General features: G+C 44.2%; 1 protein-coding gene across 3 annotated transcripts in view; it reads left to right on the forward strand.

Annotated features, from left to right (window-relative positions):
• Positions 1-27934, forward strand: part of LOC143815608 (bile acid receptor-like) — a 210884-nt gene that overhangs the window by 143236 nt on the left and 39714 nt on the right. For all 3 annotated transcript variants that reach the window (XM_077294986.1, XM_077294984.1, XM_077294987.1), the window contains one exon: positions 13198-13327. In XM_077294986.1, the coding sequence (XP_077151101.1) occupies positions 13234-13327 (94 nt within the window). In that variant the 5' untranslated portion in view covers positions 13198-13233. The remainder of the gene's footprint in view (positions 1-13197; positions 13328-27934) is intronic.

Below are 27934 nucleotides of genomic sequence, written 5' to 3' on the forward strand. Positions count from 1 at the left end.
TATTTTTTTTCTTTCAGGGAGAATTAAAAAAAAAAATAAAAAATTCCCAGTATTACACACTAGGTTTTATGTGCCCCAATAATTTGAGACAGATGGCACACACAGGACCGGCACTCAAGCAGAAATGGCAATCTTAATCTCCCACTATGTTTTTTTTGTCAGGGAGAATTTAAACAAAAATAAAAAATTTCCCAGTATGACACACTAGGTTTTATGTGCCCCAATAATTTGAGACAGATGGCACACACAGGACCGGCACTCAAGCAGAAATGGCAATCTTAATCTCCCACTATTTGTTTTTTTTTCAGGGAGAGTTTAAAAAAAAATAAAAAATTTCCCAGTATGACACACTAGGTTTTCTGTGCCCCAATAATTTCAGACAGATGGCACACACAGGACTGGCACTCAAGCAGAAATGCCAATCTTAATCTCCCACTATGTTTTTTTTTCAGGGAGAATTTAAAAAAAAATAGAAAATTTCCCAGTATGACACACTAGGTTTTCTGTGCCCCAATAATTTGAGACAGATGGCACACACAGGACCGGCACTCAAGCAGAAATGGCAATCTTAATCTCCCACTATTTATTTTTTTTTAAGGGAGAATTAAAAAAAAAAAAAAAAATTTCCCAGTATGACACACTAGGTTTTCTGTGCCCCAATAATTTGAGACAGATGGCACACACAGGACCGGCACTCAAGCAGAAATGCCAATCTTAATCTCCCACTATTTTTTTTTTCCAGGGAGAATTTAAAAAAAAATAAAAAATTTCCCAGTATGACACACTAGGTTTTCTTTGCCCTAAGAATTTGAGACAGATGGCACACACAGGACCGGCACTCAAGCAGAAATGGCAATCTTAATCTCCCACTATTTTTTTTTTTCAGGGAGAATTAAAAAAAAAAAAAATTCCCATTAGGACACACTAGGTTTTCTGTGCCCCAATAATTTGAGACAGATGGCACACACAGGACCGGCACTCAAGCAGAAATGGCAATCTTAATCTCCCACTATTTATTTTTTTTTTAAGGGAGAATTAAAAAAAAAATAAAAAAATTTCCCAGTATGACACACTAGGTTTTCTGTGCCCCAATAATTTGAGACAGATGGCACACACAGGACCGGCACTCAAGCAGAAATGCCAATCTTAATCTCCCACTATTTTTTTTTTTCAGGGAGAATTTAAAAAAAAAAAAAATTCCCAGTATGACACACTAGGTTTTATGTGCCCCAATAATTTGAGACAGATGGCACACACAGGACCGGCACTCAAGCAGAAATGCCAATCTTAATCTCCCACTATGTTTTTTTTTTCAGGGAGAATTTAAAAAAAAAAAAAAAATCCCAGTATGACACACTAGGTTTTATGTGCCCCAATAATTTGAGACAGATGGCACACACAGGACCGGCACTCAAGCAGAAATGCCAATCTTAATCTCCCACTATGTTTTTTTTGTCAGGGAGAATTTAAAGAAAAATAAAAAATTTCCCAGTATGACACACTAGGTTTTCTGTGCCCCAATAATTTGAGACAGATGGCACACACAGGACCAGCACTCAAGCAGAAATGCCAATCTTAATCTCCCACTATTTTTTTTTTCAGGGAGAATTAAAAAAAAAAATTCCCAGTAGGACACACTAGGTTTTCTGTGCCCCAATAATTTGAGACAGATGGCACACTGTTGTGAAATTGGATTTTGGGCTCCCCCGGTGGCCACTGGTGGAATTGAACTTGTGTGCATCATCCCCTCTGTTCACCTGTTCCCATCAGGATGTGGGAGTCGCTATTTAACCTTGCTCCTCTGTCACTTCCATGCCGGTCAACATTGTAATCAGAAGCCTTTCTGTGCATGTTCCTGCTTCTAGACAACTCCCAGCTAAGTGGACTTTTGTCCTTGTTTGTTTTTTGCATTTTGTTCCAGTTCACAGCTGCAGTTTCGTTTCTGTGTCTGGAAAGCTCTTGTGATCTGAAATTGCCACTCTGATGTTATGAGTTAATACTAGAGTCTTAAAGTAATTTCAGGATGTGTTTTGATAGGGTTTTCAGCTGACCATGAAAGTGCCCTTTCTGTCTTCCTGCTATCTAGTAAGCGGACCTCGATTTTGCTAAACCTATTTTCATACTACGTTTGTCATTTTCATCTAAAATCACCGCCAATATATGTGGGGGCCTCTGTCTGCCTTTCGGGGAAATTTCTCTAGAGGTGAGCCAGGACTGTATTTTCCTCTGCCAGGATTAGTTAGTCCTCCGGCCGGCGCTGGGCGTCTAGGGATAAAACGCAGGCTACGCTACCCGGCTACTGTTAGTTGTGCGGCAGGTTTAGTTCATGGTCAGTTTAGTTTCCATCCTTCCAAGAGCTAGTTCGTATGTTTGCTGGGCTATGTTCTCTTGCCATTGAGAACCATAACAGTTTGACCGGCCCGCAAAGGGTTAAATTAATTGGCAGAGAAAGGAGAGAAAAAAGAAGTCTGCTGAAGATTTTTTTTTTTTTTTTTTCCTTCAGTTCTGAGTGTGCTTCCAATTGAATCACTTGCAAGTCTGCCTATATTGCAGCCTTCCTCTCTCTCTCTCTCCTCCTAATCCTGGAATGGCTCTGTGTTCACCTGTTTAAAATGGATATTCAGAGTTTAGCTGCAGGTTTGAATAATCTCACCACGAAAGTTCAAAATTTACAAGACTGTGTTGTTCATGTTCCTATATCTGAACCTAGAATTCCTTTGCCTGAATTTTTCTCGGGGAATAGATCTTGCTTTCAAAATTTCAAAAATAATTGCAAGTTGTTTTTGTCCCTGAAATCTCGCTCTGCTGGAGATCCTGCTCAGCAGGTCAGGATTGTGATTTCTTTGCTCCGGGGCGACCCTCAAGATTGGGCTTTTGCATTGGCTCCAGGGGATCCTGCGTTGCTCAATGTGGATGCGTTTTTTCTGGCCTTGGGGTTGCTTTATGAGGAACCTCATTTAGAGCTTCAGGCGGAAAAAGCCTTGATGTCCCTATCTCAGGGGCAAGATGAAGTTGAAATATATTGCCAAAAATTCCGTAAATGGTCTGTGCTTACTCAGTGGAATGAGTGCGCCCTGGCGGCGAATTTCAGAGAGGGTCTCTCTGATGCCATTAAGGATGTTATGGTGGGGTTCCCTGTGCCTGCGGGTCTGAATGAGTCCATGACAATGGCTATCCAGATCGATAGACGTCTGCGGGAGCGCAAACCTGTGCACCAGTTGGCGGTGTCTACTGAGAAGACGCCAGAGAATATGCAATGTGATAGAATTCTGTCCAGAAGCGAACGGCAGAATTTTAGACGAAAAAATGGGTTGTGCTTTTATTGTGGTGATTCAACTCATGTTATATCAGCATGCTCTAAGCGTACTAAGAAGCTTGATAAGTCAGTTTCAATTGGCACTTTTCAGTCTAAGTTTATTCTATCTGTGACCCTGATTTGTTCTTTATCATCTATTACCGCGGACGCCTATGTCGACTCTGGCGCCGCTTTGAGTCTTATGGATTGGTCCTTTGCCAAACGCTGTGGGTATGATTTAGAGCCTCTTGAAACTCCTATACCTCTGAAGGGGATTGACTCCACCCCATTGGCTAGTAATAAACCACAATACTGGACACAAGTAACTATGCGGATTAATCCGGATCATCAGGAGATTATTCGCTTTCTTGTGCTGTATAATCTACATGATGTGTTGGTGCTTGGATTGCCATGGCTGCAATCTCATAACCCAGTCCTCGACTGGAAAGCTATGTCTGTGTTAAGCTGGGGATGTAAGGGGATGCATGGGGACGTACCTTTGGTTTCCATTTCATCATCTATTCCCTCTGAGATTCCTGAATTCTTGTCTGACTATCGTGATGTTTTTGAGGAACCTAAGCTTGGTTCATTACCTCCGCACCGGGAGTGGGATTGTGCCATAGATTTGATTCCGGGTAGTAAATACCCTAAGGGTCGTTTATTTAATCTGTCTGTGCCTGAACATGCTGCTATGCGAGAATATATAAAGGAGTCCTTGGAAAAGGGACATATTCGTCCTTCGTCATCTCCCTTAGGAGCCGGTTTTTTCTTTGTGTCTAAGAAAGATGGCTCTTTGAGGCCGTGTATTGATTATCGGCTTTTGAATAAAATCACGGTTAAATATCAATATCCGTTGCCACTGCTGACTGATTTGTTTGCTCGCATAAAGGGGGCCAAGTGGTTCTCTAAGATAGATCTCCGTGGGGCGTATAATTTGGTGCGAATTAAGCAGGGGGATGAGTGGAAAACCGCATTTAATACGCCCGAGGGCCACTTTGAGTATTTGGTGATGCCTTTTGGCCTTTCAAATGCCCCTTCAGTCTTTCAGTCCTTTATGCATGACATTTTCCGTGATTATTTGGATAAATTTATGATTGTGTATCTGGATGATATTCTGATTTTTTCGGATGACTGGGACTCTCATGTCCAGCAGGTCAGGAGGGTTTTTCAGGTTTTGCGGTCTAATTCCTTGTGTGTGAAGGGTTCTAAGTGCGTTTTTGGGGTGCAAAAGATTTCCTTCTTGGGATACATTTTTTCCCCCTCTTCCATCGAGATGGATCCTGTCAAGGTTCAGGCTATTTGTGATTGGACGCAACCCTCTTCTCTTAAGAGTCTTCAGAAATTTTTGGGCTTTGCTAACTTTTATCGTCGATTTATTGCTGGTTTTTCTGATGTTGTTAAACCATTGACTGATTTGACTAAGAAGGGTGCTGATGTTGCTGATTGGTCCCCTGCTGCTGTGGAGGCCTTTCGGGAGCTTAAGCGCCGCTTTTCTTCCGCCCCTGTGTTGCGTCAGCCTGATGTTGCTCTTCCTTTTCAGGTTGAGGTCGACGCTTCTGAAATCGGAGCTGGGGCGGTTTTGTCGCAGAGAAGTTCCGACTGCTCCGTGATGAAACCTTGTGCTTTTTTTTCTCGTAAATTTTCGCCCGCCGAGCGGAATTATGATATTGGGAATCGGGAGCTTTTGGCCATGAAGTGGGCTTTTGAGGAGTGGCATCATTGGCTTGAGGGGGCTAGACATCAGGTGGTGGTATTGACCGACCACAAAAATTTAATTTATCTTGAGTCCGCCAGACGCCTGAATCCTAGACAGGCGCGCTGGTCGTTGTTTTTCTCTCGGTTTAATTTTGTGGTGTCATACCTACCGGGTTCTAAGAATGTTAAGGCGGATGCCCTTTCTAGGAGTTTTGAGCCTGACTCCCCTGGTAATTCTGAACCTACAGGTATCCTTAAGGATGGAGTGATATTGTCTGCCGTTTCTCCAGACCTGCGGCGGGCCTTGCAGGAGTTTCAGGCGGATAGACCTGATCGTTGCCCACCTGGTAGACTGTTTGTTCCTGATGATTGGACCAGTAAAGTCATTTCTGAGGTTCATTCTTCTGCGTTGGCAGGTCATCCTGGAATCTTTGGTACCAGGGATTTGGTGGCAAGGTCCTTCTGGTGGCCTTCCCTGTCACGAGATGTACGAGGCTTTGTGCAGTCTTGTGACGTTTGTGCTCGGGCCAAGCCTTGTTGTTCTCGGGCTAGTGGATTGTTGTTGCCCTTGCCTATCCCGAAGAGGCCTTGGACGCACATCTCGATGGATTTTATTTCAGATCTTCCTGTTTCTCAGAAGATGTCTGTCATCTGGGTGGTGTGCGACCGTTTCTCTAAGATGGTCCATTTGGTTCCCCTGCCTAAGTTGCCCTCTTCTTCCGAGTTGGTTCCTCTGTTTTTTCAAAATGTGGTCCGTTTGCATGGTATTCCGGAGAATATCGTTTCTGACAGAGGAACCCAATTCGTGTCTAGATTTTGGCGGGCATTCTGTGCTAGGATGGGCATAGATTTGTCTTTCTCGTCTGCTTTCCATCCTCAGACTAATGGCCAGACCGAGCGGACGAATCAGACCTTGGAGACATATTTGAGGTGTTTTGTGTCTGCAGATCAGGATGATTGGGTTGCTTTTTTGCCTTTAGCGGAGTTTGCCCTCAATAATTGGGCCAGCTCTGCCACCTTGGTGTCTCCTTTTTTCTGTAATTCGGGGTTTCATCCTCGATTTTCCTCCGGTCAGGTGGAATCTTCGGATTGTCCTGGAGTGGATGCTGTGGTGGAGAGGTTGCATCAGATTTGGGGGCAGGTAGTGGACAATTTGAAGTTGTCCCAGGAGAAGACTCAGCTTTTTGCCAACCGCCGGCGTCGGGTTGGTCCTCGGCTTTGTGTCGGGGACTTGGTGTGGTTGTCTTCTCGTTTTGTCCCTATGAGGGTTTCTTCTCCCAAGTTTAAGCCTCGGTTCATCGGCCCGTACAAGATATTGGAGATTCTTAACCCTGTGTCCTTCCGTTTGGACCTCCCTGCATCTTTTTCTATTCATAATGTTTTTCATCGGTCATTATTGCGCAGGTATGAGGTACCGGTTGTGCCTTCCGTTGAGCCTCCTGCTCCGGTGTTGGTTGAGGGCGAGTTGGAGTACGTTGTGGAAAAAATCTTGGACTCCCGTATTTCCAGACGGAAACTCCAGTATCTGGTCAAATGGAAGGGATACGGTCAGGAGGATAATTCTTGGGTGACTGCCTCTGATGTTCATGCCTCCGATCTGGTCCGTGCCTTTCATAGGGCTCATCCTGATCGCCCTGGTGGTTCTGGTGAGGGTTCGGTGCCCCCTCCTTGAGGGGGGGGTACTGTTGTGAAATTGGATTTTGGGCTCCCCCGGTGGCCACTGGTGGAATTGAACTTGTGTGCATCATCCCCTCTGTTCACCTGTTCCCATCAGGATGTGGGAGTCGCTATTTAACCTTGCTCCTCTGTCACTTCCATGCCGGTCAACATTGTAATCAGAAGCCTTTCTGTGCATGTTCCTGCTTCTAGACAACTCCCAGCTAAGTGGACTTTTGTCCTTGTTTGTTTTTTGCATTTTGTTCCAGTTCACAGCTGCAGTTTCGTTTCTGTGTCTGGAAAGCTCTTGTGATCTGAAATTGCCACTCTGATGTTATGAGTTAATACTAGAGTCTTAAAGTAATTTCAGGATGTGTTTTGATAGGGTTTTCAGCTGACCATGAAAGTGCCCTTTCTGTCTTCCTGCTATCTAGTAAGCGGACCTCGATTTTGCTAAACCTATTTTCATACTACGTTTGTCATTTTCATCTAAAATCACCGCCAATATATGTGGGGGCCTCTGTCTGCCTTTCGGGGAAATTTCTCTAGAGGTGAGCCAGGACTGTATTTTCCTCTGCCAGGATTAGTTAGTCCTCCGGCCGGCGCTGGGCGTCTAGGGATAAAACGCAGGCTACGCTACCCGGCTACTGTTAGTTGTGCGGCAGGTTTAGTTCATGGTCAGTTTAGTTTCCATCCTTCCAAGAGCTAGTTCGTATGTTTGCTGGGCTATGTTCTCTTGCCATTGAGAACCATAACAGCACACACAGGACCGGCACTCAAGCAGAAATGCCAATCTTAATCTCCCACTATGTTTTTTCTTTCAGGGAGAATTAAAAAAAAAAAAAAAAAAATTTCCCAGTATGACACACTAGGTTTTATGTGCCCCAATAATTTGAGACAGATGGCACACACAGGACCGGCACTCAAGCAGAAATGCCAATCTTAATCTCCCACTATGTTTTTTTTTGTCAGGGAGAATTTAAACAACAAAAAAAATTTCCCAGTATGACACACTAGGTTTTATGTGCCCCAATAATTTGACACAGATGGCACACACAGGACCGGCACTCAAGCAGAAATGCCAATCTTAATCTCCCACTATGTTTTTTTTTTCAGTGAGAATTTAAAAAAAAAAAAAAATTTCCCAGTATGACACACTAGGTTTTATGTGCCCCAATAATTTGAGACAGATGGCACACACAGGACCGGCACTCAAGCAAAAATGCCAATCTTAATCTCCCACAATTTTATTTATTTTTTTTTCAGGGAGATTTAAAAAAAAAAAAAAAAAAGGGACTGTCCTACAATTACTATCTCCCTGCAGTAATCTCAGCAAGGTATGGCAAGCAGCAATAACAAGGAGTGGACAGCTGCACAAAAAAAACAAAAGTGTGGACAAACAAACAAGATAGCTGTGCAGAAAGGAAGGAGCAACAGGATTTGTGCTTTGAAAAAAGCAGTTGGTTTGCACAGCGGCGTACAAAGAGCAATGCAGCTATCAGGGAGCCTTCTAGGGCAGCCCAATGAGCTACAGCACTGAGGAAAAAAAAAAAAAAAGCCTCCACTGTGCCTGCAAACAAAAGGTGGTGTTGGACAGTGGAAATCGCTACAGCACAAGCGGTTTGGGGGTTAATGTACCCTGCCTAACGCTATCCCTGCTTCTGAAGAAGCGGCAGCAACCTCTCCCTATACTCAGATCAGCAGCAGTAAGATGGCGGTCGGCGGGAACATCCCTTTATAGCCCCTGTGACGCCGCAGAAAGCAAGCCAATCACTGCAATGCCCTTCTCTAAGATGGTGGGGACTGAGATCTATGTCATCACGCTGCCCACACTCTGCGTCCACCTTCATTGGCTGAGAAATGGCGCTTTTAGCGTCATTGAAACGCGACTTTGGCGCGAAAGTCACGTACCGCGTGGCCGACCCCGCACAGGGATCGGGTCGGGTTTCATGAAACCCAACTTTGCCAAAAGTCGGCGATTTATGTAAATGACCGATCCGATTCGCTCAACCCTACTTCTGATGAATGACAATGTTAGGCCTCAGGTGACTGAAGTGTGTCAGCAGTTCCTGCATGATGAAAGCATTGATGCTATGGACTGGCCTGCCCTTTCCCCAGACCTGAATCCAATTGAGCACATCTGGGACATCATGTCTCATTGCATCCACCAATACCACGTTGTACCACAGACTGTCCGGGAGTTTACTGATGCTTTAATCTAGGACTGGGATGAGATCCTTCAGGAGAACATCTGCCGCCTCATCCCGGTCAAGTGACTAAGCCACCAAAGGTCTTTAGGCAGTCTTAACCTTAGAAGCTACAATGATAATACAGAATCTGCATTATCACTGCAGCTTCTGCTAGAGACAACCATATTTTTGGTCCAAATGCTGTCTATTGAAAAAACTGACTGCCCTCGCACAAATGGGTTGTTCAGATGAACATTTTTTATATGAACCAAATGTTCACGTGAAAATAATTGCTGAATGCACTCATCCATATTTTGGATGAGCCTCGTCTATTCACGTCTATGAGTATGCAAGAAAAATTGAATCCCATGACGATCAAACATATAACATCCGATTTTTCAGGATACATTACCATTATTCACATAGGAAACTGTATTGGGCCTTGGAAGTTATATTCACTGCTGATATGTAAAAATGAATGAAATACTGATGCCATGAGAATAAGAATAAAGATGAAAAATTGTCCGCTTTTTCTACATGAAAGTCGGATGATTTTTTAATACAATTGTAAGATCTTAGCCTAACTTGTATCTGCAAACCCAAAGACACACTTACACACTTTAACCATTATAGAAATATATTAAATATTCTATAAATTCGTCATAGTTATGTATGAGTTGTAAAGTCTCGTGGCTACTTGTTTCTAGCTTTTCTTTTTCAGGGTATGTGCACACATTGAAGATTTGCCTGTGGATTTTTCTGCACTAAATCCGCAGCTCTTGGCAGAAAACGCTGGTGCGTTTTTGATGCGTTTTTTGCGCGGTTTTGATGCGTTTTTTGAAGCGTCTTTGAAAGCTAAATAAAGATGTATTATTGAGAAAAAAACATTGTGATGTCATTTCTTGTCCAACCTCCTCTTTTACATTTGTCCAACCCACACTCCATACAGATAGACAGATAGATAGATAGATAGATAGATAGATGTGCATGATTTGAATGGAACAATGCATGAAAACGGAGGCCGAATTCATCATTTCACATCTCAGTTTCATACGTTTTTCGCCTGATCAGTCGCTGGGCGTTTTTTCGCTGGACAGAAAAAAACCTTCCTCTGTACGTTTTCTCCGTCCGCTGGAAACAGCTTTTTTGACGGATCAGGCAAAAAACTGATGAAAATTGAGGCCATCAGGCGCAATCCGGCCCTAATAGAACTCTATGAGAAAAAACGGATTAGGCGGAAAAAAAACTTTTCTGCGCCAGAGGGGGAAAGCCGACGGCCGGGGGCCAATATTTGTAGCCTGGGAAGGGGGTAATACCCATGGCCCCTTCCTAGGCTATGAATGTCAGCCCGCAGCTGTCTGTGTAGCCTTTACTGGCTAGTAAAATAGTAGGACCCCCCCCCCCAAAAAAAAAATGATGTGAAGTCCCCCTATATTTTATAGCCAGAAGGGCTATGCAGACAGCTGCTGGCTGATATTCATAGCCTAGAGGGGCCATTATTATTTTCCCCCCTCCGGCTACAAATACCAGCCCCCAGCCGCCCCAGAAATGCCTGGTTGATAGGGAATCCCCACATGTACTTATGCTGGCTAACAGATGTAAATCATTCAGCTGCGGCAATAAAAACTAAATTTCCAAGCACTAAAAAATACTCGGAGGACACCCAAGCGTGCTCGGGAAATCTCGAGTAACGAGTATATTCGCTCATCACTAAGTGTATGTCTATATGTATGTACTGTATGTCTATATGTATGTGTTGTATGTACTGGATGTATGTACTGTATGTCATTTGTTGTATGTACTGTTGTATGTGCTGTATGTTATATGTGGTATGTACAGTTGTATGTACTGTTGTATGTTGTATGACATATGTTGTATGTACTGTTGTATGTTATATATACTGTTGTATGTTGTATGTACTGTTGTATGTTCTGTATGTCATATGTTGTATGTTGTATGTACTGTTGTATGTATTGTATGTCATATGTTGTATGTACTGTTGTATGTGCTGTATGTTATATGTTGCATGTACTGTTGTATGTTGTATGTACTGTTGTATGTACTGTATGTTCTGTTGTATGTTGTATGCATTGTTGTAAGTTATATGTTGTATGTACTGTTGTATGTTGTATGTACTGTATATCATATGTTGTATGTTCTGATGTATGTACTGTATGTCATATGTTGTATGTTCTGCTGTATGTGCTGTATGTTATATGTTGTATGTACTATTGTATGTTGTATGTACTGTTGTATGTTGTATGTACGGTATGTTGTATGTTCTGTTGTATGTACTGTATGTCATACAGCCCTGCACAGACCCTAGACAGCCCCGGCAGACCCCCGACAGCCCTGCACAGACCGACAGCCATGGGCAGACCCCCAACAGTCCCGCACAGACTCCCAACAGCCCTGGCAGACCCCCTGACGGCCCCGCACAGACCCTCGACAACCCCGGCAGACCCCCGACAGCCCCGCACAGACCCCCGCAGACCCACTGACTGCCCGCAGACCCCGCTCGCACACACATACATGCACAGTCACAGCCCACACTCCACCCACACACTTCCCTCCTCCCGATCTGCAGCGTTTCACCCGCAGCTAAACCGCAGATCTTTTTTACATCTGCGGTTTTGCTGCCGATGTGCCTGACTCAATGCAAGTCTATAGGTGCAGAAACGCTACAGATCTGCACAAAGAATTGACATGCTGCAGAAAAAACAATTGTAGTCCCATCGGACGATGCCTGCACGCACGCAGACACACACACACCCAAAGACCCCCCCGCACAGCCCCGCAGACCCTGGGACAGCCCGCAGACCCCCAGACAGCCCCGCACAAACCCCCGACAGCCCCGCACAGACCTCCGACAGCCCCAGCAGACCCCCGACAGCCCCGCACAGCCCCCCGACAGCCCCGCACAGACCCCCGACAGTCCCAGCAGACCCCCGACAGCCCCACACAGACCCCCTACGGCCCCGCACAGACCACCTACAGCCCCTCACAGACCCCCAACATCCCCGGCAGACCCCCGACAGCCCCAGCAGACCCCCGACAGCCCCGCACAGACCTTTGACAGCCCCGGCAGACCCCCGATAGCCCCGCAGACCCCCGCAGACCCACTGGCAGCTCGCAGACCCCGCCCGCACACACATACACGCACAGTCACAGCCCACACTCTGCCCACACACTTCCCTCCTCCCGATCTGCAGCGTTTCACCCGCAGCTAAACCGCAGATCTTTTTTATATCTGCGGTTTTGCTGCAGATGTGCCTGACTCAATGCAAGTTTATAGGTGCAGAAACGCTGCAGATCCGCACAAAGAATTGACATGTTGCGGAAAAAACAATGCTGCGTTTCCGCGCGTTTTTTTCCGCAGCATGTGCACAGCGGATTGGGTTTTCCATAGGTTTACATGGTACTGTAAACCGCATGGGAAACTGCTGCAGATTCGCAGCGTCAAAAACGCTTGCAGATCCGCGGTAAAAAAAACATGGCCTCACAAGACCAGAATAATAAGCCTGAGCAGAAATAACCAATTTAGGACATTGCTCTGATTTCAAGATATGACATATTTTTTAAAATTTTATTCTCACACACTGCTTTTTTTAAGCAAAGTTGTGTTTTTTCTACTTATTTTTCTTTGTGTTTTTTTTAAATGCATACTACTGATGTCTCCATATAACCATATACTGTATATAGTTTTAGGCCATGTGCACACGCTGCGGATTTTGCTGCGGATCCGCAGCGTTTCCATAGCTGCGGGTCTGCAGCAGTTTCCCATGCGTTTACAGTACAATGTAAACCTATGGGAAACGCAATCCGCAGTGCACATGCTGCAGAAAAAGCCGCGCGGAAATGCAGCGGTTTATTTTCCGCAGCATGTCAACTCTTTGTGCGGATTCCGCAGCGGTTTTACACCTGCTCCATAACAGAAAACCACAGGTGTAAAACCGCAGTAGAAACCACACAAAAACTGCAGTAAATACGCGATAAATACACAGGAAAAACGCACTGTTTTTGCCCTGTGGATTTATCAAATCCGCTGCGGAAAAATCCACAGTGGACCTTTCTACGTGTGCACATACCCTTATGGTGACAACAGTGAGAGAGGAATTCAGTAGCTTCTCCTTCTCTTTGGTTTATAATTAAAATCCATTGTAAGTAGCCTGATATAGCTACATTTGAAAAAATGGATCATTGGTAAGTCATAGTATTCATTGATTTTGCCTCCCTGAAATTCCAGTACACAATTCAAATGAGGTGTAATGCAGCTAATAACAAACAAAAAATAACCAAGATAAACTAAAGGAAATCCCAGTGAATAATAAAAATAATCTGATAATTATGTTTTCTTTTCAGGATTTCTCTACAGAAAAGTAAAACTAAAGTGGGTTAATGAGACAGTGGGAAGGCCTGGAGCAGACCATGGCAAACAGCTATGTAACAGTTCCTGATGCATACTGTCTTGCTGAACCTCTACCTTATTATGGTAAGTTAATAGAAACAGATACCCCATTCAATAAATGTATTTTAATTATTGTTCATACATAGGAGGTCATTATTTTTTAATCCCTTAAAAGGGTTGTCTGGCCTTAGGCTACAAGTCTGCAGTCACTCTATGTGACTGCAGATTTGTGAATCCTCACATCACGCGCTATGAGGAGTCTCCATTTCCAACACTGGGCATGTGCTAGCAAGTATTTGATTTGCATACTTGTGGTCACATACTGGCTAGATGGAAGCAGCCTTGCTCAATGCAAGTGTATTGAACAAGGCCGGACACAGTCTGGTTAAAATGTTGCCCAAAGTGTGCAAATCGCATGGGCATCACTGTGGCTCAGTGATTAGCACTGCAGCCTTGCAGCGCTGGGGTCCTGGATTCAAATACCACCATGGACAACATCTGCAAGGAGTTTGTATGTTCTCCCCGTATTTGCATGGGTTTCCTCCGGGTACTCCAGTTTCCTCCCACACTCCAAAGACATACTGACAGGGAATCTAGATTGTGAGCCCCTTCGGGGACAGCGATGATGATGTGTGTAAAAACTGTAAAGACGCAGGTTCAGTGTACTGTCAGAAGCCTGCCGCTGGGGCCCGGGCCCGATGGGCAGATGAGACGGGGCCCAATGCGGGCCCCCTCTGCCCATCTGGCCCCATACGCCAGTCAGTAATGATGGCGGCCGTGGACACAGCCATTACACAGTACATAGCAGGTGCACATTTATAAGATTATCTCAGCACAGGAACATTTTATTTAACCCCTTTACCCCCAAGGGTTTTTTGCACGTTAATGACCGGGCCAATGTTTACAATTCTGACCACTGTCCCTTTATGAGGTTATAACTCTGGAACACTTCAACGGATCCTGATGATTTTGATTGTTTTCTCGTGACACATTGTACTTCATGATAGTGGTAAAATTTATTTGATATCACCTGCGTTTATTTGTGAAAAAAACAGAAATTTGGCGAAAATTTTGAAATTTTCCAACTTTGAATTTTTATGCCCTTAAATCACAGAGATATGTCACACAAAATACTTAATAAGCAACATTTCCCATACGTCTACTTTACATCAGCACAATTTTGGAACCAACATTTTTTTTTGTTAGGGAGTTATAGGGGTTAAAAGTTGACCAGCAATTTCTCGTTTTTACAGCACAATTTTTTTTAGGGACTACATCACATTTGAAGTTATTTTGAGGGGTGTATATGATAGAAAATAACCAAGTATGACACCATTCTAAAAACTGCACCCCTCATGATGCTCAAAACCACATTCAAGAAGTTTATTAACCCTTCAGGTGTTTCACAGGAGTTTTTGGAATGTTTAAAAAAAATGAACATTTAACTTTTTTTCACAAAAAATTTACTTCAGCTCCAATTTGTTTTATTTTACCAAGGGTAACAGGAGAATGGACCCAAAAGTTGTTGTACAATTTGTCCTGAGTACGCCGATACCCCATATGTTGGGTAAACCACTGTTTGGGCAAATGGCAGATCTTGGAAGGGAAAGAGCGCCGTTTGACTTTTCAATGCAAAATTGACTGGAATTGAGATGGGACACCATGTTACGTTTGGAGAGCCCCTGGTGTGCCTAAACATTGAAACCCCCACAAGTGACACCATTTTGGAAAGTAGACCCCCTAATGAACTTATCTAGATGTGTGGTGAGAGCTTTGAACCCCCAAGTGTTTCACTACAGTTTATAACGCAGAGCCATGAAAATAAAAATTCTTTTTTTTTTTTCACAAAAATTCTTTTTTAGCCCCCAGTTTTGTATTTTCCCAAGGGTAACAGGAGAGATCGGACCCCAAAAGATGTTGTCCAATTTGTCCTGAGTACGCTGATACCCAGTATGTGGGGGGAACCACTGATTGGGTGCATGGCAGAGCTCAGAAGGGAAGGAGCGCCGTTTGGAATGCAGACATAGATGGAATGGTCTGCAGGCGTCACATTGCGTTTGCGGAGTCCCTAATGTACCTAAACAGTGGAAACCCCCCACAAGTGACCCCATATTGGAAACTAGACCCCCCAAGAAACTTATCTAGATGTGTTGTGAGAACTTTGAACCCCCAAGTGTTTCACAACAGTTTATAATGCAGAGCCGTGAAAATGAAAAAATATTTTTTCCCACAAAAAGGGTTTTTTAGCCCCCCAAATTTTTTCAGTTTTGTATTTTCCCAAGGGTAACAGGAGAAATTGGACCCCAAAAGTTGTTGTCCAATTTGTCCTGAGTACACTGATACCCCATATGTTGGGGTAAACCCCTGTTTGGGCGCACGGGAGAGCTCGGAAGGGAAGGAGCACGGTTTTACTTTTTCAACGCAGAATTGGCTGGAATTGAGATCGGACGCCATGTCACGTTTGGAGAGCCCTTGATGTGCCTAAACAGTGGAAACCCCCAATTCTAACCCACACATGCCCCTAACCCTAATCCCAACCACACCTCTAACCACAACCACACCCCAACTCCAACACACCCCTAACCCTAATCCCAACCTTAACCACACCCCTAAATCCAACACACCCCTAACACTAATCCCAACCATAACCCTAACCACACCCCTAACCCTGACACACCCCTAGCCCTAATCCCAACCGTAAATGTAATCCAAACCCTAACTTTAGCCCCAACCCTAACCCTAACTTGAGCCCCAACCCTAACTGTAGCCCTAACCCCAACCCTAACCCTAGCCCCATCCCTAACCCTATCCCTAACCCTAGCCCCAATCCTAACCCTATCCCTAACCCTAGCCCCAATCCTAACCCTAGCCCCAACCCTAGCCCCCACCCAAACCCTAGCCCCAACCCTAGCCCCCGCCCCAACCCTAGCCCTAACCCTAGCCCCAACCCTAACCCTAGTCCTAACCCTAGCCCTAACCCTAGCCCTAATGGGAAAATGGAAATACATACTTTTTTTTAATTTTATTATTTTTCCCTAACTAAGGGGGTGATGAAGGGGGGTTTGATTTACTTTTATAGCTGTTTTTTTAGCAGATTTTTATGATTGACAGCTGTCACACACCAAAAGACACTTTTTATTGCAAAAAATATTTTTTGCGTCTCCACATTTTGAGAGCTATAATTTTTCCATACTTTGGTCCACAGAGTCATGTGAGGTCTTGATTTTTGCGGGAAGAGTTGACGTTTTATTGGTACCATTTTTGGTCATGTGACATTTTTGATCGCTTTTTATTCCAATTTTTGTGAAGCAGAATGAATTTCTGTTTTATTTTTTTTTTTAGGGGGGGTTTATACCATTCCGTGTTTCATAAAACTGATAAAGCAATTTTATTCTTCGGGTTAGTATGATTACAGCTATACCTCATTTATATATTTTTTTATGTTTCGGCGCTTTTATACGATAAAAACTATTTTATATAAAAAATAGTTATTTTTGCATCGCTTTATTCTGAGGACTATAACTTTTTTATTTTTTCGCTGATGATGCTGTATTGTGGCTCATTTTTTGCGGGACAAGATGATGTTTTCAGCGGTACCATGGTTATTTATATCCGTCTTTTTGATCGCGTGTTATTCTACTTTTTGTTTGGCGGTATGATAATAAAGCGTTGTTTTTTGCCTCTTTTTTTTTTACGGTGTTCATTGAAGGAGTTAACTAGTGGCACAATTTTATAGTTCGGGTCATTACAGACTTTTATTGTTTTTTTAATTTAAAGAATTGTATTTATGGGAACAATATATTTTTTTTTCTTTAGTTAGGAATTTTTTTTCTTTTTACACATCTGAATTTTTTTTTTTTTACACCGGGGGGGGGGGGGGGGGGGGTGTCATCATGCTACAGGGTCAGATCGCTGATCTGACACTTTGCACAGCAGTGGGTCAGATCAGCGATCTGACAGGCAGGGCTGCAGGCTGCTCTGAGCAGGCGCTGGTAAGCCACCTCCCTGCAGGACCCGGAAGCAGCCCCGTGGCCATTTTGGATCCGGGGCCTGCAGGGAGAAGGAGGTAAGAGACCCTTGGAGCAACACGAGCACATCGCGTTGCTCCGAGGGTCTCAGGGAAGCACTCAGGGAGCCCCCTCCGTGACCGCTCCTGGCACATAGTGCTGGGTGTCAGCTGCGATAGTCAGCTGACACCCAGCTGCGATTGGCCGCTCTCCCCCCGTGAGCGCGGCTGATCGCATATGACGTACTATCCCGTCGGTGGTCATACGGGCCCACCCCACCTCGACGGGATAGTACGTCATGTGTCAGAAAGGGGTTAAACACACTCAATTATGGAAGTTATTATTATTCCAAGATCTATTGATTAAAATTAACTTTTGTTCATGGGAAACCCCATTTAAGGGAAGAAGAAATCCAAACCTACAGTGCCCTGTATGAAAAAGTGATTGTGCTCCTCCCCTTAAATCATAAATTAATTGTGGTTTATCACATCTTTAGGAAGCTGAGTTCAAATTCCCTAGCCACTCCCAGGCCTGATTACAACTACACCTGTTCTCAATCAAGAAATCACTTAAATAGGACTTGCTTGACAAAGGGAAGTAGACCATAAGCTCCACAAAAGCTAGACATCATGCCACGATTCAAAAAAATTCTGAAACAAATGAGAATTAAAGTAATTTAGATCTATCAGTCTGGAAAAGATTATAAAAGCCATTTCTAAAGCTTAGAGAATTCAGCAAACCACAGTCAGAGCCATTATCCACAAATGGCAAAAACACTGAACAGTGATAAATCTTCCTAGGAGTGGCCAGCCTACCAAAATTACACCAAGAGCACAGCGACAACTCATCCAAGAGGTCACAAAAGACCCCACAGCAACATCCAAAGAACTGCAGGCCTCACTTGCCTCAGTTAAGGTCAGTGTTCGTGACTCCACCATAAGAAAGAGACTGGACAAAAATGGCCTGCATGGCAAAGTTCCAAGATGAAAACCTCTGCTGAGAAATAAGAACATAAAGTCTCAGTCTCAGTTTTGTCAGAAAACATTTTGATGATCTCCAAGACTTTTGGGAGAATACTCTGTTGGGTTGATGACTCAAAAGTTGAAATTTTTGGAAGGTGTATAACCTATTACATCTGGTATAGAAGTAAAGCAGCATTTTAGAAAAGTAACATCATACCAAGAGTAAAATATGGTGGTGACAGTGTGATGGTCTGGGACTGTTTTGTGGCTTTAGGACCTGGAAGACTTGATGATCTGATTGAGATGCTGTGGCATGACCTTAAAAAGGCGGTCCATGCTCGGAAATCCTCCAGTGTGTCTGAATTACAACAAGTCTGCAAAGATGAGTGGGCCAAAATTCATCCAGGGTGTTGTAAAAGACTCATTGCCAGTTATCGCAAGTTTTTGCTGCTAAGGGTGGCCCGTCCAGTTATTAGGTTTAGGGGGCAATCACTTTTTCACACAGAACCCTGTAGGTTTGGATTTCTTTTTCCTTTAATCACATAGACCTTCATTTAAGAATTGCACTTTGTGTTTGTGATGTACAATAACAAATTGTATTGTGGTACCGTGTTAGTGATTATTTTCTGGTTAGGGTACCGTTACACTAAACGATTTACCAACGATCACGACCAGCGATACGACCTGGCCGTGATCGTTGGTAAGTCATTGTGTGGTCGCTGGAGAGCGCAGGGCCGCGCTTAGTAACCCGATGTTTACCCTGGTTACCATTGTAAATGTAAAAAAAAAAAACACTACATACTCACATTCCGGTGTCTGTCACGTCCCTCGCCGTCAGCTTCCCGCACTGACTGTGTCAGTGCCAGCCATAAAGCACAGCACAGCGGTGACGTCACCGCTGTGCTCTGCTTTTACTTTACGGCCAGCGCTCACAGTCAGTGCGGGAAGCTGACGGCGAGGGACGTGACAGACACCAGAATGTGAGTATGTAGTGTTTTTTTTTTTTTTACATTTACAATGGTAACCAGGGTAAACATCGGGTTACTAAGCGCGGCCCTGCGCTTAGTAACCCGATGTTTACCCTGGTTACAAGCGAACACATCGCTGGATCAGCGTCACACACGCCGATCCAGCGATGACAGCGGGTGATCCAGCGACGAAAGAAAGTTTCAAACGATCTGCTACGACGTACGATTCTCAGCAGGGTCCCTGATCGCAGTATCGTGTCAGACACAGCGAGATCGTATGTATATCGCTGGAACGTCACGGATCGTGACGTCATAGCGACCAAAGTGCCACTGTGAGACGGTACCCTTAGCCAATAAAGGTATCACTTCTAGAATACTTCTGTCATCATTGGGCAGAAAAGTATTTACATTGTTTATTTGTGTTATCTTTGTCTAATATTTACATTTGTTTGGTGATCTGAAACATTTTCACACAACTGTATATATAAACAAAGGTTCACTATTCACGTGTCATGTTTTTAATTATTGTAGTAAAAAATAGCATCCCCTGTGTGAACCTGACTTAAATTTGTGTATCATGATCTTTATGTATGAAATACTTTGTATATCCCATTAATTTCTGCCTGTAATGGAATGTGCATATTATATTGTGCTGTGCTTATCCATTTGAAACTGAAAATGCAAACTTTTAGCACAGATAAAAAAATAAATAAAACAAGACTGTGGTCTGGAGAAAATCATATTCCACATATAAAGTTCACAGCGGAGTAAAAATTGTGGCTTCATGAGAAATGCTTTTCTCTTAATACATTGAAATTTTGCTTTGATTTTTTTTTATATCAAATCTTAAACAGTTATGTATTAACTATAAATATAAACAAAATATCTAAATGCTCTTCATTAGGTCTTTAAAGGGTTTTCTGGTTTCAGATAAATCTTATGCTCAGGCGCAGTTTTTTGTTTGTTTTTAAATAAATAAACTGAGCTTTTCTCAGATTTCCCAGGTCCTGCGCTGAGTCTCCACCACTGCTACCGGTGTCTGTTATTGCTTGCAGCACTGATGTCAAGTCAACAGCGTTGCAGCCAGTGAGAACAGTAGCACTGAGTGGCTCATGCAGTCTACTCAGGCAGAGCAACTAAGCTCAGTAACTGGCTACAGTGATATCGATGTGATATCAGCATTGCAAACAAAAACACACTGAAAGCAGCAGCAAAGACTGTGATGACCCAATAATGGGGAGTAAAACACAGTTTGCTTTTTAAAAAAAAAACAAATTACACCTTACTGAAACTGGAAAACTCCTTTAATAATCAGACTATGGTGGACATCTGTATGTGTCACTTTGTAAGGAGATGAATATACTGCCCCAGTTTCACCTCAAGTACTGCTATGGTGTATATATTTTTTTTTAATCATATGAACATATTTTAAAACCCCTTCCCGACCCATGACGCCTATGTGGCGTCATGGAATGATCGCATCCCTGCAGATCGGGTGAAAGGGTTAACTCCTATTTTACCCGATCTGCAGGGAGAGGGGGAGTTGTACTTCAGCCTAGGGGGGGTGGCTTGCCCCCACGTGGCTACGATCGCTCTGATTGGCTGTTGAAAGTGCAACAGCCAATCAGAGCAATTTGCAATATTTCACCTATGAAAATGGTGAAATATTGCAATCCAGCCATGGCCGATGCTGCAATAGCATCTGCCATGGCTGGAAATCATGTTCTGGCCCCCCCCACCGCCCCCGATCTCCTCCCCAGTCCTCCGTTCTGTCCGGTACCCCCCTCCGTCCCCCTGTTCGCTCCCCCGTGCTCCTGTCCGCTCCCCCCGTCCTCCGATCCCCCCCCTGTGCTCCGATCCACCCCCCCACCACCCCCTCATACTTACCGAGCCTCCCGAAGTCGGTCCGTCTTCTAACTGGGCGCCGCCATCTTCCAAGATGGCGGGCGCATGCTCAGTGCGCCCGCCGAATCTGCCGGCTGGCAGATTCGTTACAAGTACATTTTGATCGCTGTGGTAGGTTCTATCACAGCGATCAAAATAAAAAAAATAATAAATAAACCCCCCCCCCTTTATCACCCCCATAGGTAGGGACAATAATAAAATAAAGAAAATATATATATTTTTTTTCCACTAGGGTTAGGGTTAGAACTAGGGTTAGAACTAGGGGTAGGGTTAGGGTTAGGGGTAGGGTTAGGGGTAGGGTTAGGGTTATGGCATGTGCACACAGTGCGAATTTGGCTGCGGATCCGCAGCGGATTGGCCGCGGATCCGCAGCGGATTGGCCGCGGATCCGCAGCGGATTGGCCGCGGATCCGCAGCGGATTGGCCGCGGATCCGCAGCAGATTGGCCGCTGCGAATTCGTAGCAGTTTTACATCAGGTTTACAGTACCATGTACACCTATGGAAAACCAAATCCGCTGTGCCCATGGTGCGGAAAATTCCGTGCAGAAACGCTGCGTTGTATTTTCCGCAGCATGTCAATTCTTTGTGCAGATTCCGCAGCGTTTTACACCTGTTCCTCAATAGGAATCCGCAGGTGAAATCCGCACAAAAAAAACACTGGAAATCTGCTGTAAATCCGCAGGTAAAACGAAGTGCCTTTTACCTGCAGATTTTTCAAAAATCGTGCGGAAAAATCTCACACGAATCCGCAACGTGGGCACATAGCCTTAGGGTTAGGGTTGGAATTAGAGTTAGGGTTGGAATTAGGGCTAGGGTTAGAAATAGGGTTAAGATTAGGCTTGTGGTTAGGGTTACGGATAGGGTTAGGGGTGTGTTGGGGTTACAGTTGTGGTTAGGGTTGGGATTAGGGTTAGGGTTGGGACTAGGGTTAGGATTAGGATTGGAATTAGGGTTATGGGTGTGTTGGGGTTAGGGTTGTGGTTAGGGGTGTGTTGGGGTTAGGGTTGTGATTAGGGTTATGGCTACAGTTGGGATTAGGATTAGGGGTGTGTTGGGGTTAGTGTTGAAGTTAGAATTGAGGGGTTTCCACTGTTTAGGCACATCAGGGGTCTCCAAACGCAACATGGCGCCACCATTGATTCCAGCCAATCTTGCGTTCAAAAAGTCAAATGGTGCTCCCTCCCTTCCAAGCCCCGACGTGCGCCCAAACAGTGGTTTACCCCCACATTTGGGGTACCAGCGTACTCAGGACAAACTGGGCAACAACTGTTGGGGTCCAATTTCTCCTGATACCCTTGCAAAAATAAAAAATTACCTGCTAAAACATAATTTTTGAGGAAAGAACAATTATTTTTTATTTTCACGGCTCTGCGTTATAAACTTCTGTGAAGCACTTGGGGGTTGAACGTGCTCACCACACATCTAGATAAGTTCCTTGGGGGGTCTAGTTTCCAAAATGGGGTCACTTGTGGGGTGTTTCTACTGTTTAGGCACATCAGGGGCTCTGCAAATGCAATGTGACGCCCGCAGACCATTCCATCAAAGTCTGCATTTCAAATGTCACTACTTCCCTTCCGAGCCCTGTCGTGTGCCCAAACAGTGGTTTACCTCCACATATGGGGTATCAGCGTACTCACAACAAACTGGGCAACAAATATTGGGGTCCAATTTCTCCTGTTACCCTTGTGAAAATAAAAAATTGCTTGCTAAAACATCTTTTCTGAGGAAAGAAAAATGATTTTATATTTTCACGGCTCTGCATTGTAAACGTCTGTGAAGCACTTGGGGGTTGAACGTGCTCACCACACATCTAGATAAGTTCCTTGGGGGGTCTAGTTTCCAAAATGGGGTCACTTGTGGGGGGGTTTCTACTGTTTAGGCATATCAGGGGCTCTGCAAACATAACATGATGCCTGCAGACCATTCCATCAAAGTCTGCATTTCAAAACATCACTACTTCCCTTCCGAGCCCCGGCATGTGCCCAAACAGTGGTTTACCCCCACATATGGGGTATCAGCGTACTCAGTAGAAACTGGAAAACAACTTTTGGGGTCAAATTTCTCCTGTTACCCTTGCAAAAATAAAAAATTCTGGGCTAAAAAAAATATTTTTGAGGAAAGGAAACACATTTATTAATTTCACGGCTCTGCGTTATAAACTTCTGTGAAGCACTTGGGGGTTCAAAGTGCTCACCACACATCTAGATAAGTTCCCTTGGGGGTCTAGTTTCCAAAATGGAGTCACTTGTGGGGAGTTCCTACTGTTTAAGCACATCAGGGGCTCTGCAAACGCAACCTGACGCCCGCAGAGCATTCCATCAAAGTCTGCATTTTAAAACGTCACTACTTCCCTTCCAAACCCCGACGTGTGCCAAAACAGTGGTTTACCCCCACATATGGGGTATCAGCGTACTCAGGAGAAACTGGACAACAACTTTTGGGGTCCAATTTCTCCTGTTACCCTTGGGAAAATAAAAAAATGTGGGCTAAAAAATCATTTTTGAGAAAAGAAAAATTATTTTTTATTTTCATGGCTCTGCGTTATAAACTTCTGTGAAGCACTTGGGGGTTCAAAGGCTCACCACACATCTAGATTAGTTCCTTCGGAGGTCTAGTTTCCAAAATGGGGTCACTTGTGCGGGAGCTCCAATGTTTAGGCACACAGGGGCTCTCCAAACGCGACATGGTGTCCGCTAATGATTGGAGCTAATTTTCCAAAAAGCCAAATGGCGTGCCTTCCCTTCCGAGCCCTGCGGTGCGCCCAAACAGTGGTTTACCCCCACATATGGGGTATCATCGTACTCAGGACAAACTGGACAACAACATTTGGGGTCCAATTTCTCCTATTACCCTTGGGAAAATAAAAAATTCTGGGCTAAAAATCATTTTTGAGGAAAGAAAAATTATTTTTTTATTTTCACGGCTCTGCGTTATAAACTTCTGTAAAGCACCTGGGGGTTATAAGTGCTCACTATGCATCTAGATAAGTTCCTTGGGGGGTCTAGTTTCCAAAATGGGGTCACTTGTAGGGGAGCTCCAATGTTTAGGCACACAGGGGCTCTCCAAACGCGACATGGTGTCCGCTAATGATTGGAGCTAATTTTCCATTCAAAAAGTCAAATGGCACGCCTCCCCTTCCGAGCCTTGCCGTGCACACAAACAGTGGTTTACCCCCACATATGAGGTATCGGCGTACTCAGGAGAAATTGCCCAACAAATTTTAGGATCCATTTTATCCTGTTGCCCATGTGAAAATGAAAAAATTGAGGCTAAAAAAATTTTGTGTGAAAAAAAAGTACTTTTTCATTTTTACGGATCAATTTGTGAAGCACCTGAGAGTTTAAAGTGCTCACTATGCTTCTAGATAAGTTCCTTTGGGGGTCTAGTTTCCAAAATGGGGTCACTTGTGGGGGAGCTCCAATGTTTAGGCACACAGGGGCTCTCCAAACGTGACATGGTGTCTGCTAGCGATGGAGATAATTTTTCATTGAAAAAGTCAAATGGCGCTGCTTCCCTTCCGAGCCCTGCCGTGCGCCCAAACAGTGGTTTACCCCCACATATGAGGTATCAGCGTACTCAGAACAAATTGGACAACAACGTTCGTGGTCCAGTTTCTCCTTTTACCCTTGGGAAAATAAAAAAAATTTCGCTAAAAGATCATTTTTGTGACTAAAAAGTTAAATGTTCATTTTTTACTTCCATGTTGCTTCTGCTGCTGTGAAACACCTGAAGGGTTAATAAACTTCTTGAATGTGGTTTTGAGCACCTTGAGGGGTGCAGTTTTTAGAATGGTGTCACTTTGGGGTATTTTCAGCCATATAGAACCCTCAAACTGACTTCAAATGTGAGGTGGTCCCTAAAAAAATGGTTTTGTAAATTTTGTTGTAAAAATGAGAAATCACTGGTCAAATTTTAACCCTTATAACTTCCTAGCAAAAAAAAAATTTGTTTCCAAAATTGTGCTGATGTAAAGTAGACATGTGGGAAATGTTATTTATTAACTATTTTGTGTCACATACCTCTCTGGTTTAACAGAATAAAAATTCAAAATGTGAAAATTGCGAAATTTTCAAAATTTTTGCCAAATTTCCATTTTTTTCACAAATAAACTCAGAAATTATCGACCTAAATTTACCACTAACATGAAGCCCAATATGTCACGAAAAAACAATCTCAGAATCGCTAGGATCCGTTGAAGCGTTCCTGAGTTATTACCTCATAAAGGGACACTGGTCAGAATTGCAAAATACGGCAAGGTCATGAAGGGGTTAACATCATATAAGAATGAAAAACGAACAATAAACAGTGACTGAAAGGGGACAAAGGAACAGAAATCAGAGTTGAAATGATGTAAAAATATATTGACCAAGAAATGTAGATGTAATTTGACTGTTTGGTTGTCAAGATTTCTAGTCCTTTAGCGTTACCCAGGGTGAACCACGTGGAGACGGACTAACGTTGCACCCCCTGGTGTATAATGATATGCATTATTAACGTTGGTGTTGTGTTCTGCCTGACAGTAAGGGGAACTAGATTTGGGACTAGCCCAGAATAGGAGGGCTAAGGTGAAGAAACAGTTTCCTGTCAGGACATTAGATAGGGCCCAGTGTGCATCAGCTGCTGACCTAAGGTCTGGATAGTAAGCATGATGTGGGTGTCCCTAAGTGAGAGAAGACCAAGACAGTGGTTTGTGTGAACCAGAGTAAAAAGGAAGATAACTGACAGAAGGATAGAATGGTCAACTAGAAATGGGTCCTGTAAGAGCACGCTTAGCAGTATGGCCCCGAGTTTATAATTCACAGAGGTAACGGGACAGAGAACATGAGATGAAGAGAGAGTGCCTCTTGGCAGCCATTTTATAAGCCAAAACCACGAGTGGGAGAAAAATACAGAAGTGGTGACGTGTTTCCAATATACTTTTCCTTTGATTGTGTTACTCCAAGTTTTAGCTTACAAATAGTGAGGTAAAAATACTGACCAAATAACGTGTGAACGAGGTCTAAAGGAGGAAAGTGTGGTGCTGCAGAAGAAGTAGGCTGTGTATACGATGCGCTTTATTGCAATTAGAGTTCATGTGTTTCCAATTGTATAAGATGAAGTGTTTCCAATTGTATATGGAAGAGGAGTGTGAGGTGCTTCCGGAGGAGGTGACTATAAAGGAGAAAACCTGTGCTGCAGAAAAAATGCTGTATATAAAGGAGGAGCGTGAATGTTGTATATAAAGGAGGAGAATGAGGTGCAGGAGGAGGCTATGAATAAAGGAGGAGCGTGAGGGGCAAGAGGAATAAGGCCCCTTAACTACTGCCGTTAAAAGTTGTATCGGCAGTCGTTAAGGGGTTAATATTGTGTTAAAAAAACTTCTGCTTCAACAAAATGGCGCCGGTAAACCTGCAAGACACAACATAAACCGCGGAGCAGGATATACTATATACAGGAGGAGATGACATACAGGTATATACTATATACAGGGGGAGATGACATACAGGTATATACTACATACAGGAGATGACATACAGGTATATACCACATACAGGGGAGATGACATACAGGTATATACTATATACAGGAGATGACATACAGGTATATACTATATACAGGGAAGATGACATACAGGTATATACTGAGGGGAAAATGAGAGGTGTGAGGTGAAAATGAGAGGTGTGAGCAGCGTCGGACTGGAGCACCTTGGGCCCACCAGAGAAAATCATTCTTGGGGCCCACTATGTAGCTACATAGAAATACATTCAAGACCATCGATTGTATGGTAAAACACGCTAATATCAGGGTATAATATAAGGTAGTACACATCTTAATTATGTAACAGGGGTTGGGGTAGCCCCCTAATAGAATATAAAGCAGCCCCCCTCATAGAATATAATGTAGCCTCCCTCATGGAATATAATGCAGCCCCCCTCATAGGGTATAATACAGCACTCCACAAAATATAATGCAACCCCATCATAAGGTATAATGAAGCCCCTCCCATAGAATATAATGTAGCACCCTCATATAATATAATCCAGCATCTCCACAGAATACAATGTAGCCCCCTCAGAGTATAAAGCATCCCCCTCATAAGGCAGCCCCCCATACAGTGGCGTATCCAGGGGGGCAGCCGGGGGATGTGACTCGGGTGCAGCCGACAGGGGGGCGCCAGCGGGCTGCCTGATGATGCGGCGGTCCAAGGAGGCTCCTCGTCGAGTCATACCCAGAGGTCGGCAGGGGAGGGGGAGCGGGGGGCTGTCTAATTATACTCACCTGCTTCTGGCGCGGTCCCTGCATGTCCCTGGCTCCCCGGCGCCCCAGCTTCTTCCTGTACTGAGCGGTCACATGGTACCGCTCATTACAGTAATGAATATGCGGCTCCACCTCCCATAGGGCTGGGGCCGCATATTCATTACTGTAATGAGCGGTAAAGGTGACCGCTCAATAAAGGAAGAAGCTGCCGGCTCCGGGGAAGCAGGGACCTGCAGGGACCGTGCCAGGAGCAGGTGAGTATAACGGGCAGGGGAGCGCAGCGCGATATTCACCTGCTCCTCATTCCAGCCGCCGCTCCGTCTTCAGCATCTTCTGCAGTGACGCTGAGGTCAGAGGGTGCGGTGACGTAGTTAGTGCGCGCCCTCTGCCTGAAAGTCAGTGCAGAAGACGCTGAAGATGGAGCGGCGGCTGGAACAAGGAGCAGGTGAATATTGAAAGTGCCGGGGGCCTGAGCGACGGAGAGGTGAGTATGTGATTTTTTTTTTTTTATCGCAGCAACAGCAAATGGGGCAAGTGTCTGTATGGGGCATCTTATGGGGCCATAACGTTTGTGCAGCACTATATGGGGCAAGTGCCTTCATGGAGCATCT

Source organism: Ranitomeya variabilis, chromosome 3, assembly GCF_051348905.1.
Source record: "Ranitomeya variabilis isolate aRanVar5 chromosome 3, aRanVar5.hap1, whole genome shotgun sequence".
Classification (NCBI taxonomy): domain Eukaryota; kingdom Metazoa; phylum Chordata; class Amphibia; order Anura; family Dendrobatidae; genus Ranitomeya; species Ranitomeya variabilis.